General features: G+C 40.1%; 2 protein-coding genes across 2 annotated transcripts; one reads left to right on the top strand and one right to left on the bottom strand.

The window, feature by feature from the left end:
• The first annotated feature begins 7636 nt into the window (after window positions 1-7636).
• LOC106327795 (cysteine proteinase RD21a-like) lies at window positions 7637-10044 on the top strand. The gene is made up of 5 exons (XM_013766047.1): window positions 7637-8197; window positions 8520-8755; window positions 8847-8987; window positions 9188-9631; window positions 9714-10044. The coding sequence occupies exons 1-5, from the start codon at window positions 7723-7725 to the stop codon at window positions 9798-9800; spliced, it is 1383 nt and encodes a 460-aa protein (XP_013621501.1). The 5' UTR covers window positions 7637-7722; the 3' UTR covers window positions 9801-10044.
• Window positions 10045-10925: 881 nt separating this feature from the next.
• On the bottom strand, window positions 10926-11810 carry LOC106324117 (uncharacterized mitochondrial protein AtMg00810-like). The gene has a single exon (XM_013762138.1). It carries the CDS (start codon window positions 11808-11810, stop codon window positions 10926-10928), a length of 885 nt encoding a protein of 294 aa, XP_013617592.1.
• Window positions 11811-16593: the final 4783 nt, after the last annotated feature.

Below are 16593 nucleotides of genomic sequence, written 5' to 3'. Positions count from 1 at the left end.
GAGGGTGATAAATCAACACAATGCTTTACCTTCCAGACTTGTTTGAAGAATCTGATCTCATGTATACCAAGCCCCAAGAAAAGCAGAATTGAGCTCAATTAGGTTGAAGGTCAGCTTTGGTTCCTTCAAACATTCTCAGCAATTGTAACATAGTTGACAGGTTGATCCACTTTGGTATCTTTAGTGCTATCTGCAACTAGTAAATCTAGAATGGTGTGGTTAGATAGAAGCAAAAATAAAATAAGTTCATTATCCCCTTCTTGACTCAATAAAAACTCTTTTAAAAAACCATTTTAATAAGACTCATTAATAAACTAATACCAGACCGAATTAGATGTCGATAGATGTAATTGTGTTGACATTGGTCGCGGCAGGTGACGTTCTATCGATCGATGTCGCCAGTGTTTTCGTCGGTCGATACTCATGACAATCGTCTACTCGGATCTTTTTATTTTGTTTTTTTTTTCTTTTTATGACCTGCAATAATATTTAAAACTAACATAAGTACTAAACAAATAAAAACCAATTAGATATTACCTAATAGTGGGTTACCTCCCACTCAGCGCTGTGTTATAGCCATTTACCTTGACTTTGGAGGTGATTTGGCTAGTAATGTTGAAAGCTGGAACTTGCTGGGAAACAAGTCTCCATCTCATCTATGCGCTTGTTGAACCATGTACCACTGAAGTCTCACATTGCTTCATCTCGTATGCGCCATTTTTCCTTCATTGATGCAGTTGTGTTCTCTATCTTCTGCAATCTGTCTCCAAGACTCTCAAGGTTGAACTGATGTCTCATAAGTGTGGTGTATGTGTCAGCTGAGATCTCCTCTCCATGGTTGTGTGTATCAGACATATCTGATTTCACCCTTGGTACTAGCCTGCCTCGGTTTGTAGCTTCGTCGACCGATGTTCGTTTGTGACTGTCGGTCGATTTGTTGTTGCGTCTGTCGATCGATGCTGATGCTTCTGGTCGACGAGCAATGTATTTCTGAATCTCTACTATCTCCCTCTGTATTGCTGCTGCAGTTGCTTCGGCCGCACGTTGTGTCTGGATCTTGGTTATGTCTTGCCTCTTCTCCTCCATGCATGTAGTCAACCAACTGATGTTGTCATTCAGTGGGTAGTAGACACCATCAAGCTTCATCCGGAAGTCGCCTTCATGCTTTTCTTGGGCTCCACAGACTCCATAGAACATCTCACTGATCTCATCCTTGGTGTAGATCTCTGGTACTATCTTGGTTTGTGTGAATGACCTAGCATGTTCTGTAAGACATAGGTAGCTGTGCTCATCCACTGACGCTCTTTCCAGAAGACTTCTGATATTATCCTTGGATACTCTGATGATGTGTCCGTCTACATCTCTAGCATGTCCATAATCATCTCTGTAGACTCCATATTCATCTTTCTCCTCCCAGTGGAATCTCCTAGTGCCACCATGGTCATAAGCTCTTTTTCCAAATTCTGGACGTCTGTCGATCGATGTTGGAGGGTTGATTTTGATCGACGGTCGAGTATGCTATCGAGACTTCTGCTTGAAACGATCGTCTATGCCACCAGCTATGTCATAGAACTCGTTTGTAACCCTCTGCTGATGTGTTGGGCTGTTGCGTTGTTGCATGAAGAGATTGTCTACGCCTGTCTTATGAATTGCAGTTTCTACTGCATAGCTTTCGTGATGGTGATCATCTGCCCAACTGCCAAAATCGAGTAATCTCCTTCTCGTGCACGGTCGACTCCAGTGTTGATCGATTGGTAGTAGGCAATGTCGGTTGATAATGCTCGTTGTCGGTTTGTTTGATGAGGATGAGTGTCGTTCGATGTTGAGGCTGTTCTGCCGATCGATGGCGCATTCCTTTTCCAAGAGGAATGGTGGAGAAGTCTATCTTCCTCATCAAGAATGGCTCTGTACTCTATAGCTCATTCCTCCTCATAATCTTCATCATACTCCTCTGTATGTAGGGTATCTCTAGTGTGTGTCGCCATGGTGGGATTATAGTAGTCGTTCTCCCAATCTTCCGGACTACTGTCGACTGATTCTTCTTTGGGAATGTTGATCGATTTCTTGTGGGCACTGTCGATCGATGTGGCGGTGTGAGTTTCGATCGACGCAGAATACTCTATCTCGTACTCAGCTGCACAGTGGCATGCTGCGATGAGTCATGGATCATCAATTCTTCTGGAGGACGTATGTGGCTTCATGACTGGAATAGGGTTGTAGTGGACATGTGGATCTATGAGCGTCAGGCACAACTGGTTGGTTTGCATGTTGCACACCGCTCCTATTGTTGACAAAAAGGCTCTCCCAAGCAACAGAGAATGTCTCCCAATCTTCCGGACTACTGTCGATCGATTCTTCTTCGGGAATGTCGATCAATTTTTAGTGGGCACTGTCGATCGATGTGGCGGTGTGAGTTTCGATCGACACCGTATATTCTGTCTGATACTCAGCTCCACAGTGGCATGATGCGATGTGTATATATTGTTCTGGAGGACACTTTTGGCTTCTTGACAGGAATGGGGTTGTAGTGGACATGTGGATCTATGAGCGTCAGGCATAGCTGGTTGGTTTGCATGTTGCACACTACTCCTAATGTTGACAAGAATGCTCTCCCAAGTAACACAGAAGAGTTCCAGTTTAGCTTGATATCCAAGACATGAAAATCAACTGGAACTAGAGCATTACCAATCTGCACCTCTAGGTCTCTTACAATTCCTCCTGAGCTTCTCTGTGAACAATCCACAAAAGTGAATGATTCCTTGGAAGGCTCCACTTTCAGACTCAGATGGTATGTCATAACCCTAGGTAGAATGCTGGCTGATGCTCCTGTGTCGCACAGTGCATGTGGGAACTCAATACCCTTCACCGTGCATGGTACTGCAAACTTCCGAGGATCACTCTTCTTCTTCAGTGTGATCTTATTCTTCATCTTTTCTCTGGCCTCACAAAACATTCTCCTAATGTCTTCTTCAGTTTCTCTGGTCTCTCTGAAAAACATCCACAATATGTGGGTAAAATAGGCCTCCTCGAATGGTTTTTCTAATGTAATCATGAAACTCTCTTTTGGAAACTTTCCATCTCCTTCTCATTAGCTTCCCTTTTCAGATACTTAGCAACCTTTCCTTTTCTCTTCCTCAAGGTTCTCCCCATAGGAGCCTTATCAACTTTCATAGGCTCTGCTGCATCATCTGAATGTGTGATGGTGGTCTCTGGAGGGTTAGCTAAAGGTTTGGTTTGTGGCCTAAGTGCATTGAGACGGGTGACGTGTATTTTTGGCATTTGCACTCGGTATGTGAGAGGTGCACGTTGATCGATGGGTGCTGGAGGTTGTCGATCGATGGCGGTCTCTCTCTGTCAATCGGTGGCGGGATCAATTTGCCGATCAATTTTTACATAAACAGGGCTGGGCAGATGTGGGTGTCTTGCTGTGAACTCCTCGTGAGTCATAATCCTCACGTCATTGCACGATACGGCCGACTCTGTAGGTGTCGTCGATCGATGCTCTGGAGAGCCCGTTTATCGGTTTTGATTGAAGTCTGTCGATCAATGTTCGAAGTCTAGCGTCGATCGACACCAATGCGATCCGTCGAAGCTCAACGAGCTTTCTACTTCGAAATCTCCTTCTTGCAGCTTCTTCTGCTTCACCACTTGACATAAATCATCATCTATGATGGCATTCACGTGGTGCTTCATCACATCATCTCCTACCCCTCTTGTTAAGGCTTCTTGCCTCTTTACATCTTCTCCTGTCTGAACAATCTACATCTCCAGCTTCTTCACATGAGTACTCAAAGTCTCAAACTTTGTATTAAATTGTACTCCATATTTGATAAGTTGGTCCATCTGTCAAAAAAAAACCAATAGTCATTCAATCATATGAACTGTTTACGGTTTAAATATAATGTTAACGAGTGTACTCCATAAATGCGACCCAGTTTATTATGCATTAAAGTGGTCTCCAAAATATGATAATATCTTTCTAAAATAAACTCAAATCTCACATCTATTTGCTTCTTCAACTTCAAATATTACCACTAAACGCAGAAATTTATAGTCAACTGAAGGTGTTGTGTACTGGAGGGATGAACAAAGTGTTTATATATAGTGAATTTCATCGGTTTCATACATATACATGTGTATAAAAACCAAATCTTGATAGTATCACCTCATTTAATGCTCTCGGACTAGTTAGATGTAGGCTACCATCATGACACTTGTTTTTTTTCGAAATTATCTTTTACTGTAAACAGTTCCTAAACTTACTTACACCCACTAATCTGCTCGAAATATCATCTCAACAATATTTACATTATTGAGACTTGGCCGGTTTTTCAACTACGAAGTCTTTGATAACCAGCTTAATGTTCGGTACTAACTAGGTATGATTTAATTTATTCCTCTAAACTGTTGGTTAATTTGACATTTTTACCATCATTTTACTATGTCAACATGAACTCAACTACACAGGATCCGCGCTTCGATTGCTAAATCGGGATATCATATATGTTTACCGGATATATTAATTTTATTTCACATGCATTATTTCCAACTCCCATTGAACTCCCAATTCTCTGGCATGTATCTCTTACAACTTCAGCAGCTCAATCTGATATGCATATATGATTAAATACAAAAGTCGACCCAACACACAAATAAACTTGAAGAAGTCATTTTTAGTTCCGTGAACCACATTCTTTATAAAATTAAGTCAAGTGTTTTGTAGCTCCAATCTGAAAACCAATGTGGATGTTCCTTCTCTCGTCCGGCATCCGATCGCAACGATTCCTTTCAAATGCGCTCGACTCTTAGTCTCTTCAATGGCATGGCGGGAAGACTCGTTACTATCATTTTGACGTATAATATCTTCCCAAGCACTGTTATAGATTCATTGCAAAAACGTTAAAAGAAATGTGTTCTTGATTGCAATGAGTAAACTTGCTACCTAAACTTGCTACCTTACTGCAGCGACTTTACTTACATAATGAGGGAAATTATATGTGTAAATAACATTGAATGAACCATCTATATATAGCGATTTCAATATTACGGTACCCGTGATTAGGCCTGGAACGGATCGGGTATCCGGGGAATTTTAAGGTATCCGGATCCGGATCCTTATCCGGCGGATCCATAATTTTACTATCCTTATCCGGATCCGGGGTTCTCGGATATCCGGGTGTCGGATATCCTTCTAAAAATTGTAATATCCGGCGGATATCCGGATCCGGATTTGGATCCTTAAAATAAATAAAAATAATAATATTAATATATATAAAATATTAACAATAATTTAAAACAAAAAAATATATAATGTTTTGAATTATTTCTATGTATAAAATTACAAAACTTACATAAAATTTACATATACTATTATAAAATTGAAAATATATTAAATAAAATTAGTTTTTATATATAGATATTACTATTTTTGAAATAGTTATTAATAAAACTTACGGATCCGGATATCCGGACTAAAAAATCGAGATATCCGGATCCGGATCCGGCTTTGGCGGATCCAGCATTTTACTATCCGGATCCGGATTCGGCCCCTCCGGATATCCGGATTTTCGGATCGGATCCGGATCGAATCTCGGATCGAATCCGGATCTCGGATAAAAGTTTCAGGCCTACCGTGATACCGCATAACTTTTGAAGAAAATTTGTCTGATACCCCATTCGCCAATACGCATACCCACCTTTTGTTTTGTTGTAATTTTTTACTCAGAACAGTGCTAAAGCTTACCACAGACGCAAAGCTAAAAAATATTTTCGAACTATTCCTTTTTAAATTATTATTTATAAAATTGGTTTCACATGTGGTGGATACACACGACACCCAATCCCGTAAGGTATGTGTTTTTTGAATCTGTCCACTTTCTTTTTAACATGTCATCTATCGCACGTAAAAAAAAACTCAGAACTTATCAAGTAACCAGTTATAAGAATGAGCTAATAGAGTTGTTAAATTTTTGTGGAGGCCAAAGTGTCGTTTTACGACGGAGAAAGTATATGTTCGCAAATTAATAAAAATAATGCACACTTTCGCAATTTCCTTTCATAATTTTTATTTTAGCCTATAAAATAAAAATATTATAAAGCAAAAAAAATATTACTCCAAACATTCCTGTACAATACTAAAAGTTTGATAGATACATATAAAGTATTATACTAAAAGTTTGAGTATTTTTTTTTTTTTCAAGGTATCAAAATAATTGAGTATAATGTAAAACATAAAAACTTGCATTTCGAGATCATAAGAAAATCTACAGTATCTTGTAACATTATCAAAAGATTCAAAAGAATAGATTATCATCACGTTCTCCTTGCTATTTGTTTGGACTTGTATTTTTTTTACAGCTTTATTCTCTCCCAATAACACCTCATCCACTTGGCAAGCTGTCATTCCCCTCATTTAATAACTGACTATTCACATTTTTATATATTTCGTTTCACCCTACTACTTTCTCACTTGTTTCAATAACCCCGAAACAAAAATTCACTATTTTCAAAAAGTAACTGAAGAAAATTGATAATAGTGCTTACTGAATTTTCCGTTTACATAAATTTTATATATTAAAACAGAAGTCACAACATTGATTCATATGTGATTTAAAAAAAAAAATAGACCTAATAAATCTATTCTTAAATAATCATGTTAAATTTAATCTCTAATCTTATCATTTAAATTTTGGGCCTACCATAATTTTTTATTGAGCTATCAATAATTGGATTTAAACAATAGATGATTCATTAGATTTAAAGATAGTATAAATTAAATAGATATAATTTAATATTGTAATACTATACTACCATATATTAATAATTTATATATTTATCGATGTTAACTTTTAAAATTATAAAGATTTTTTTTTAAATAACAAAAATCATATTATCTAACAATTATTAATATTTACTACCTTAAACCAATGAAAACAAATTTTAAACTATACAGTTTATTTAAAAAATTAAACAAAAACTAAAAGTTTAATTATTTACTCGATAATATAAATCTATGAAGCGAAAAGTTTAATTTTTTAAAACTTTCTAAATTTGTGAAATATTACAATATTTTTGAATATGATAATAAAACAATATTTTATGAATCTTTATATATATTGTTACGATTTTAATATTGAAATAATAATCCGAAAATATATATATATATAGAAAAAGATACAAATACATGTGAAAGTTTAAAACAATCTATTCAATGAAAAAAATATACTGTAAACTTATTATGTTTTAAAAATTGATAAACATATATATATTATAATATATACCAATTTAGAATTGAAAACAAAATGTTTATATAAAAATAAATAAAAACAAAAGGATCGAGATCTAGTGTATTTTTAAAATTCAGTTCTCCTTTTTACATACTTCAGAAGATTCAGTAAAATTTCAAGTTTTGAAAAGTGAGATTTTGTTATATGTAAAAAATATATAATTCCGAGAACGGAATTATTAAAAAGAGCAATAACTCTGTTCACTAGTTTTTGTTCTAGATGCAATATTTTAAAATTTTGAGAAGTATTCAATTTCTTTTGTTTATAATTTTAGCCGGTTTTCTTTAATTGTCTTTAAAGTATATTTCGAAAAGTAAGACAAAAGTAAATAATATTTAATTATGACGCTCGACTGAAATTCTCCTTTATATACACCCTCATCAATCTCTTATCAATCATCCAATCGTCTTCTTCTTTCTCTGTTAAATATCAAAAAATGGGCTTCGTAAATGTAACCATCCTTCTCCTAGCGATGATGATCGGCGTTTCGTACGCTGTCGACATGTCGATCATCTCATACGACGAGAAGCGCCACATCTCCGCCGTCAACGGCCGGAGCGACGCCGAGGTTTCAAAAATCTACGAGGAGTGGATGGAGAAACACGGAAAGAAGAAGATGATGACGCAGAACAACGGTCTTGTCACGGATCAGAGATTCGAGATCTTCAAAGACAATCTTCGTTTCATCGACGAACACAACAACAAAAACCTCAGTTACAAACTCGGTTTAACCCGGTTCGCTGATCTAACCAACGATGAGTACCGATCTATCTACCTCGGTGCTAAACCGAAGAAGAGAGTTCTCAAAACCAGCGATCGATATGAGCCGCGTGTTGGCGACGCGCTTCCTGCTTCCGTTGACTGGAGAAAAGAAGGTGCCGTCGCCGCCGTCAAAGATCAGGGAAGCTGCGGTAAGCTTTTTCCGATTTTCGATTAGAGATATACAAATCTGAAAATGATTATATCTTTGATAATTTATTGGAAAAATATCTTAAGAAAAATAAAGATCTTGTAACTTTTGCATAAAGACAAATTTACCCCTGACAACTGTTCTTCTAGGGGAACGATTGATGATGTTTGGTCTGAAAGTCGTGATCTTTTATTGAATTGCTGATAAAGTTTGTGGGGTCTTTGAAACTATTTTGGTCTTTGGACCCATACGATATTTTTCACTTTTTCAAGAATCAAAGCAAGTGGTGGGGCTAATTTGATTTAATTAACTCGTGTTTTTAGGGAGTTGTTGGGCATTTTCAACCATTGGAGCTGTGGAAGGAATAAACAAGATTGTGACAGGAGACTTAATCTCTTTGTCTGAACAAGAACTAGTAGATTGTGACACATCTTACAACCAAGGCTGTAATGGAGGTTTGATGGACTATGCGTTTGAGTTCATTATTAAAAATGGTGGTATTGATACTGAAGAGGATTATCCATACAAAGCTGCGGATGGCCGTTGTGATCAGAACAGGGTTAAGTTAACTAGTGTGTGTTGGTTTAGGTTTTTTGGTATTAATATCAAATAGAAATGGGTTTAACACCTCTGTTTCTCGTGTTTTGCAGAAAAACGCAAAGGTTGTCAAAATTGACGGTTATGAGGATGTGCCGGAGAACAACGAGGCGGCTCTTAAGAAAGCTTTGGCTAATCAGCCTATCAGTGTTGCCATTGAAGCTGGTGGTCGTGCCTTCCAGCTCTATTCTTCGGTATGAAATAGCCTAACTTGTAACTAGTTAGCATGAGAAGAATCAATGGAACGTTAATGATTAATGGTTTACCATTCAGAACATTTATTTATTTATTCACGTTCTCACATATTTAAAGAATGGTTACGCTATATTCGTAGTAAACACTTGCAAATATATTTCAAGATGCTAAGATTTTTATTTGCCTTTTTTCACTTCAGGGTGTATTTGATGGAACCTGTGGAACGGAGTTAGACCATGGAGTTGTAGCTGTGGGTTACGGAACTGAGGACGGAAAGGATTACTGGATTGTGAGAAACTCATGGGGAGGAAGCTGGGGAGAGAGCGGATACATAAAGATGGCACGTAACATTGCAGAGCCCACAGGAAAGTGTGGAATCACCATGGAGGCTTCGTATCCGATCAAGAAAGGTCAGAACCCACCAAACCCTGGACCATCCCCTCCATCTCCCATCAAGCCACCGACCAAGTGTGACAAATATTACTCTTGCCCAGAGGGAAACACTTGTTGTTGTCTCTTCAAGTACGGTAAGTACTGCTTCGGTTGGGGATGTTGCCCTCTTGAAGCTGCCACTTGCTGCGATGATAACACTAGTTGCTGTCCTCATGAGTACCCTGTTTGCAATGGCGATACCTGTTTGATGGTGAGTTTCTTCACAAATATTTTGAGTTTTGAATGCTAATGTTTGGAATATGTACTGATTTTGAAATGATGTGGTTTTACAGAGCAAGAACAGTCCATTCAGCGTTAAGGCTTTGAAGCGTACACCCGCAAAGCCGTTCTGGGCACATAGCAGAAAGAACATGGCTTAAGAGAAAGAAGACGAACATAATTGAAGAATTCATTCCTCAAGAGACAGAGAGAATTCATCAAAAAAATCTTTCTTATTGTTGTTGTTCTGATTAATTTAAAATTGCTGATTCTGCTGCCTAGGGTTTCTGTACATATAAAACCTCTCCGAAATTTCATTCGCTTTCATCATTGTTAACAAACTCAAACAAAATGGGTTTTGTTATTAATCTTAAACTTGGTATTTATCGGTTTATCATGGATACATTTCATCTTCCCTTATTTTTCAAAGGAGCTATGACACACTAAACAACATTCACTGAAAGCTTGGAAAAACATTTGGAAACAACTCTGCCAATCATCTGACATACCATTCTCGCCCAGGAACATAACTCGTACCCATTTTCATGATCTTCATCCATCTTGTAATCCTTGAAACCACGTTTGGTGGCAGTAGTTTCCTTCTAATGTTTTACATTTCTTTGTCGTTTATCATATCAGAATGTGGTGAATGTAAATAAAAACAAACAATGGGAGCTGATTTGAAAACATGTATAAACACTAAACGGAGCTTTAATTTTTTACATGAGAGCGTTTCTTACATCTCATGATACTGAAGATATTGAATACTGCCAATTAACTTGTGAAATGGTGTCGGATCACAGAGAGGGTCTCCTAAGATGAGAGTCAACTTTGGAGACGAGGCCATTGGTGTAGAGACTGGTTTCACTTCACTCATGTTAGCTTGAAGGTGATGGAAACAGCTTGAACTTGAGACTTGTGCTTCAGTGGGTACAGCCAAGGGTAGCGTGTTTAATGATCGATGAAGACGACATAATATTTGTAATTGTTGACAGAAACAATGGGTGAGTTCCATATAGGTTTATGGAACTGAATGCTCTTATTAGTATGTGCAATACACATATATATACTGAATACAGAAGGTATACTAGATCTAGATGAATGACTATACTATCCTTTCTACATACATACTCTATGCGCTCCCTCAAGACTGAAGGAGTGAAACTACTCCGATCTTGCTTATCAGTTCAGTAAAGTGTGTGTGAGGTAGAGGTTTGGTCAGTGCATCTGCAAGTTGGTCTCTTGTGGAGACATGAGTGACACGCAAGGCACCAATCTGGACATTTTCACGTACAAAATGGAAGTCTAAGGCAAGGTGCTTCATACGGAAGTGGAACACTAAGATATGTTGCTCCTACATTATCACAGAAGACAACTGAAGGATGGGCTAGTGTGATCCCAAGCTCTGTGAGAAGCGAGCAAACCCACTTCATTTCGGCTACTATGTAGGCGACTGCTCGATACTCCGCTTCCGTCGACGATCGAGCGACGCCGGATTGTTTCTTTGATGACCAAGCAATAGGTGTGGCACCAATGAACATAATGTATGCATTGGTGGAGATGTAATCATCCATATCTCCTGCCCAGTCAGCGTCCGAGTACGCGTGGAGAGAGAGAGAGAGAGGTGTGTTGCGGCGCAGCATGATACCATGGGAGAGAGTACCTGTTAGATATCGCAAGACACGCTTGGCTGCTTGCCAATGGTCATCGGTAGGGCGATGCATAAACTGAGAGAGACGATTTACGCTGTAGGCAATGTCTGGTCGAGTGATGGAAAGATACTGCAAGCTCCCAACAATCATACGAAATTCACGAGGATCAGCGATTGTAGTGCCCGACTGAAGTGTCAAATTTTGCGAGACAGTCATGAGAGTTGTAACCGGTTTTGCGTCTAGCATCTTAGTATTGAGTAAGAGATCAATAATATACTTGCGCTGCATGAGATGAAGACCAGCGGAGGTGCGAGTAGCTTCAACACCCAGAAAGTAGTTCAGATCCTTTGGTTCTTTGAGGGAAAACCGAGTAGCCAGAACTTGGATGACGCCAATTACTAACATGTTGCTGCTGCCAGTTATTATAATATCGTCGACGTACACGGGTATGTAGACGAGATGATTCCTGTTGATGTATACAAATACCGACGTATCAGCGACCAAATTCGTGCATCCCATCTGAAGAAGATAGTTTCGCAGTTCTTGGTACCAAGCACGAGGTGTTTGTTTGAGGCCATAGAGTGATTTCTTGAGGCGACACACGTGATGTGGTTTATCTGGATCGACGAAACCCGAAGGATGAGAAACATAAACTTCATCCGTAATATTACCTTGGAGGAAAGCATTGTTAACATCTAGCTGTTTGATAGGCCATGAGTGTGTGACTCTGGGCTGAACGTCTCCGCATAGTCAATGCCATATTCCTGGTTGTCTCCACGTGCTACCCACCTTGATTTGTACCTATCAAGGGAACCATTAGCAAGAAACATAATCGTATGAACCCACTTAGTAGGAATAACGTGTCGATTCGGCGCTGGTGGAACCAGCTCGAAGGGGTGATTCTGAACTTGAACATTGTACTCTTCTCCCATAGAGTTTCTCCAATTGGGATCTCGCATAGCTTGGGCCACAGTTGTGGGTATGGTTGGGTTTTTGGTTTTAGTTGCGGCAAAAAGAGTTAGCTTTTGGGCTGGCTTGGTGATTTTGTTTTTAGCTCTGGTTTGCATAGGATGAGCGTTTGTAATGGGAGGAGATAATGGTGGAGGTGTAGGTGCGGGTGGTATTGGGGATGGTGTTTGGTGAGGTTCAGTTTGGTGAGTTGATAAAGGTGAGGGATGTTCGGTCTGGATTGGGGAGGATGAAGAGGATACGGTGGGTGTAGGAGATCTCTGTTCATGCACCTGCACAGAACCAATAATAGTACATGTTGTATTATTTCCTGGCGGCTCTATTACTTGCGTTGTAGAGTCAGAGTTAGACGGAGTGTTTAACCCCGTCTGTTATTGGTGAGGATCCTAACACGGGGGTGCAGGCAAGACAGAGTGTACGAGTGGCGCGATAGGAACTTGGCTAGATGGAGCATAGCTAGGGATTGGGTTCTCGACACCATTGTTGATCACTTCTTGCGGCTTTGAATACGAAAAGCTTGTCTCAATAAATTGGACATGGCGTGAAGTATACAATTGACCAGTTGGTTGATGGAGACACAAGTATGCACTTTGTGTCAGCGAGTATCCGAGAAAGATGCAAGGTAGAGACCGGTTGTCGAGTTTGTGCTAAGCATACGGTCTGAGCCATGGGAAACATTGACATCCGAACACGCGAAGCTGTAGGTAGTTTGGTGGTTTCTTGAAGAGCTTCATGTAAGGCGAGTGATGATCGATGACTGGTGAAGGAAGACGGTTGATGAGATAAACCGCGGCTGCAAATGAGTAGGTCCAGTACGTTGTTGGTAAGCCGGCCTGGTGGAGAAGAGTCAAGCCTGTCTCAACAATATGGCGATGCTTGCGCTCAGCTATGCCATTGTGTTCCGAAGTGTGAGGCGGGGATATGAAATGAGAGATCCCATGTGAGGATAAAAAGGACCGAAGAGCAACATACTCGCCTCCATTGTCAGAGTATAAGTTTCTGATGGTTTTGTCAAAGTGTTTTTCAACCAAGGCCTTGAAGAGAATGAAATTTTCTTTAACTTGAGACTTTTGTTTGAGTGGATAAAACTAAGTGTATCGGGTGAAATGGTCAACAAAGATAAGGTAATACTTGAAATTATCGATAGAAAGGATAGGAGAGGTCCAAACATCGGTATACAAGTATTCAAGAGGTTGTGTGGAAGATATAGTGTTTGTATGAAATAGAAGTTTGTGGCTTTTATTACTGAAACAATGAGAACAAAAGGTTTCTTTTTGCGATGAAGAAGAAAGAGGCAACAAGAATTTTGAAATAATGGATTGCAAAACAGAAAAAGATGGGTGTCCCAATCGGGAGTGCCAAGAATAAAGAGTGGTCTTTGGTGTAGGTGAAGCGAAGAGAGAGATGGTGTTTGATGAAGAAACCGACCACTCGTATAGTTGATCTCTAGTCTTGCCTTGGAGTAATCGGACCCCCGTGTTGAGATCCTTCACCTGAAAATGAGTAGGAAAGAATTCAACAGAAACGTTATTAGAATTGCATAAGCGATAAACAGAGATAATGTTACGGTGAAGATTGAGAACATATATTGTATCACGCAAGTTAAAGGAATGAGTAAGATAGGTTAAAGTTGTGGAACCCGTATGCGAGATCAGAAGTCCAGAGCCATCTGCGATTGTTACGTCTTCTCCACCCGTGTAAGGCTGATGAGAGCAAGGTTTCTCAGGTCAGTGGTCAGGTGGTGTGTGGCTCCACTGTCTAAGATCCAGTTTCCCGGATTGTACCCTTGAGCAGTAACCATGTTGGCGCGAGGCTGACATGCCGTAGGTGATGGCGTGTAGGACTTGGAGTTAGCACTGGACGCACCCTGAAGTTGTGGACATCTGCGAGCACTATGTCCTTGGACACCACAGAACTGACAGCGGCCTTGATATCCTCGCGGACCATTGTCGTTGCGTGGAGAGAACTACTGCTGCTGCCATGTTTGTTGAGAACGGTTGTTGTTGTTGTGTCAAGGCGGCTGATTGTTGTGTCGTGATGTGCTGTTGTTGTAGGAGCCTCGATGATTAACAACATTGGCAGGGAGAATCACGGCAGTGTTGGTTTTGGCGAGAATCTTGTTCTCATGGTTCAAGAGTTTCTCATGAATCTCGGATAGCGATGGTGGAATTTCACGGCCTTCAAGCTGGTCCTTGAGCGGCTTGTACTCCTCGGGAAGTCCCTCTAAGAGAAACTCAACCTGATCCTCGATATCGTATGGTTTCCCTAGAAGGGCTACTTGATCAAATCGAGTTTTGAAGTCTTGAAAGTAGGCATCGATAGTCATCGTGCCTTTTCTCCAAGTCTTGATCTGTTGTCGCAATTTCCGGATGTGACCTCGACTTGGTTTCGCGTAGGTAGAAGATAACGTGTTCCAAATCTGAGCCGACGTCACCGTTGTAGACAGTATCGGTTGGATCGAGACTGTTATGGCCCCGAGTAACCCACTATAAATGAGACGATCTTGACGCTTCCAAAGGAGATAAGCGTGATTAGGAGTCGCAACCCATCAGTTGTGATCGTTGCCGGAGGAACGACAGTGGATCCATCAAGGTGACCGGACAGATCGTAGCCGTCGAGAAGTGCTTGAACTTGACGGCTCTACATGAGAAAGTTGGAGGCCGTAAGTTTAGTGACATTTGTCACAATGATATTCAAGACGGTTGGAGCTTCTGAGACCTCAATGGTTTTGTTAGATAAAGTCGACATTGATGTGTTACGAGGAAGAAAAAGAATGTGTGGGAGGGAATAAGATTTTGAGTTTGTCGGCTATGGTCTGATTTATGGATCAATGCTCTGATACCATATAGGTTTATGGAACTGAATGCTCTTATTAGTATGTGCAATACACGTATATATACTGAATACATAAGGTATACTAGGTCAAGATGAATGACTATACTATCCTTTCTACATACATACTCTATATTTCATACGTCTGTGAAGACATACTCTAGGGTTTCTTGTGAGGAGATAGAAGATTGAGAGAAATGAAGTTTGTGAGTTTTATTAATTGAGCAATCTGAGCACAAAGAAGTCTGAGAGGAATGCGAAAAGGTACAGAAAATTAAGAAACAATAGCTTTTAAAACTGAAAATAAAGGATGGCCTAATCGGTTGTGTAAGACCCGATCCCGGCCGACTAGGCCGCGGTCGATGCCTCACGTCGCTCAGTGCATACCCGGACCGAACCTCTAAAAATTTTTCCCTTCATTTAAAACATCGCCCATTGGCGAGGCTAACTCAGATCCTAGCTCAAGACTACCTTAGTCATTCCCTAGCTAGATCCTTTCAACTTATGCACATCGGAATAGTATCTACTTAACCATTGGTCTAAAACCAATCTAACACTTGTCTGGTCAGATCACCTCAGCTACTGGTCAGTAAACACAACTGCCAGCTAGCTCCAAGGTCAATCCTGAACCTAGACCAAGTCATACAATCAGAGGTTCCGTTCCCCTAAGCCATTCTATCTAGATCTATGCAACATTGACAGATCATACCTTTGCCACATTCCCGGAGCTTGTTAGCTCATCGGCCCAGCTACTCTAGCTGAATGAACTCATAAACCAGCTGATCGAGCTGTCACACTCGAACTGATCTAGGACCGAGCTATGGCCAGCTGCCATATACTGCGTCCAGCTCCTTTACACACACAAAAGAACTCCCTTAGGTACTTAGTCATTCAGCCAACCATCCCCACAGACATAAGTAACCCTTGAGGAGTCTTCAAACAGCTAAGGACATGCATCTGGCCCTTACCGGCTCATGCACTGTCCCACATCCTTTTTGCCTTATCAACTTATGATACAAAGTCCAGCTCATGGACTAACAATGCCCATCAGATCCTGAGTCAATCAACCTGGTTTAGTGTCATCAAGTCTGATCCAACAGACTACACCATAATCATTCATAATATATATATTCCTCAAGGACGTGCCATACTTGGCCATGATCAATTCCACAGTCAACAGAATTGTAATTCAAAAGGTAATCATAAAACCGGTTACCTTATACATGATCTGATTAGATCATGTGCCATTCCTTATTATGTTCAGCCATGCTCCTCCAGTGCACGCCTCTATCAATCCTTATCATATACTTCCAATATTGATAAGTTCCATTCATGGGTCGCACCCATCAGTCATTCCATGGAACTTCCATGAAACTACTTTCTACACTACATCTACCTTCAAGGCTGTCTTGGCCTGTAAGAGTGGAGTCTGGCCTTCTCCCTTCTCTCCAGGTTAAATGCGTGTGTTCCCAAGACACAGGGGAAGCCCAGGATGTGTTCT

Source organism: Brassica oleracea, chromosome C2 (assembly GCF_000695525.1).
Source record: "Brassica oleracea var. oleracea cultivar TO1000 chromosome C2, BOL, whole genome shotgun sequence".
NCBI classification, from domain to species: Eukaryota; Viridiplantae; Streptophyta; class Magnoliopsida; order Brassicales; family Brassicaceae; genus Brassica; species Brassica oleracea.
The sequence above is the reverse complement of the archived record's forward strand: the minus strand, read 5'-3'. Positions and strand labels throughout refer to the sequence as shown.

Bases quoted from the DNA above. Each gene is read 5' to 3' on its own strand.
- LOC106324117 (XM_013762138.1), bottom strand. From the start codon at position 11,810: ATGGGATGCACGAATTTGGTCGCTGATACGTCGGTATTTGTATACATC.
- LOC106327795 (XM_013766047.1), top strand. From the start codon at position 7,723: ATGGGCTTCGTAAATGTAACCATCCTTCTCCTAGCGATGATGATCGGC. The intron at 8,988-9,187 runs GTATGAAATAGC...TTTTCACTTCAG, and splicing joins CCTTCCAGCTCTATTCTTCG to GGTGTATTTGATGGAACCTG. The intron at 9,632-9,713 runs GTGAGTTTCTTC...GTGGTTTTACAG, and splicing joins ATGGCGATACCTGTTTGATG to AGCAAGAACAGTCCATTCAG.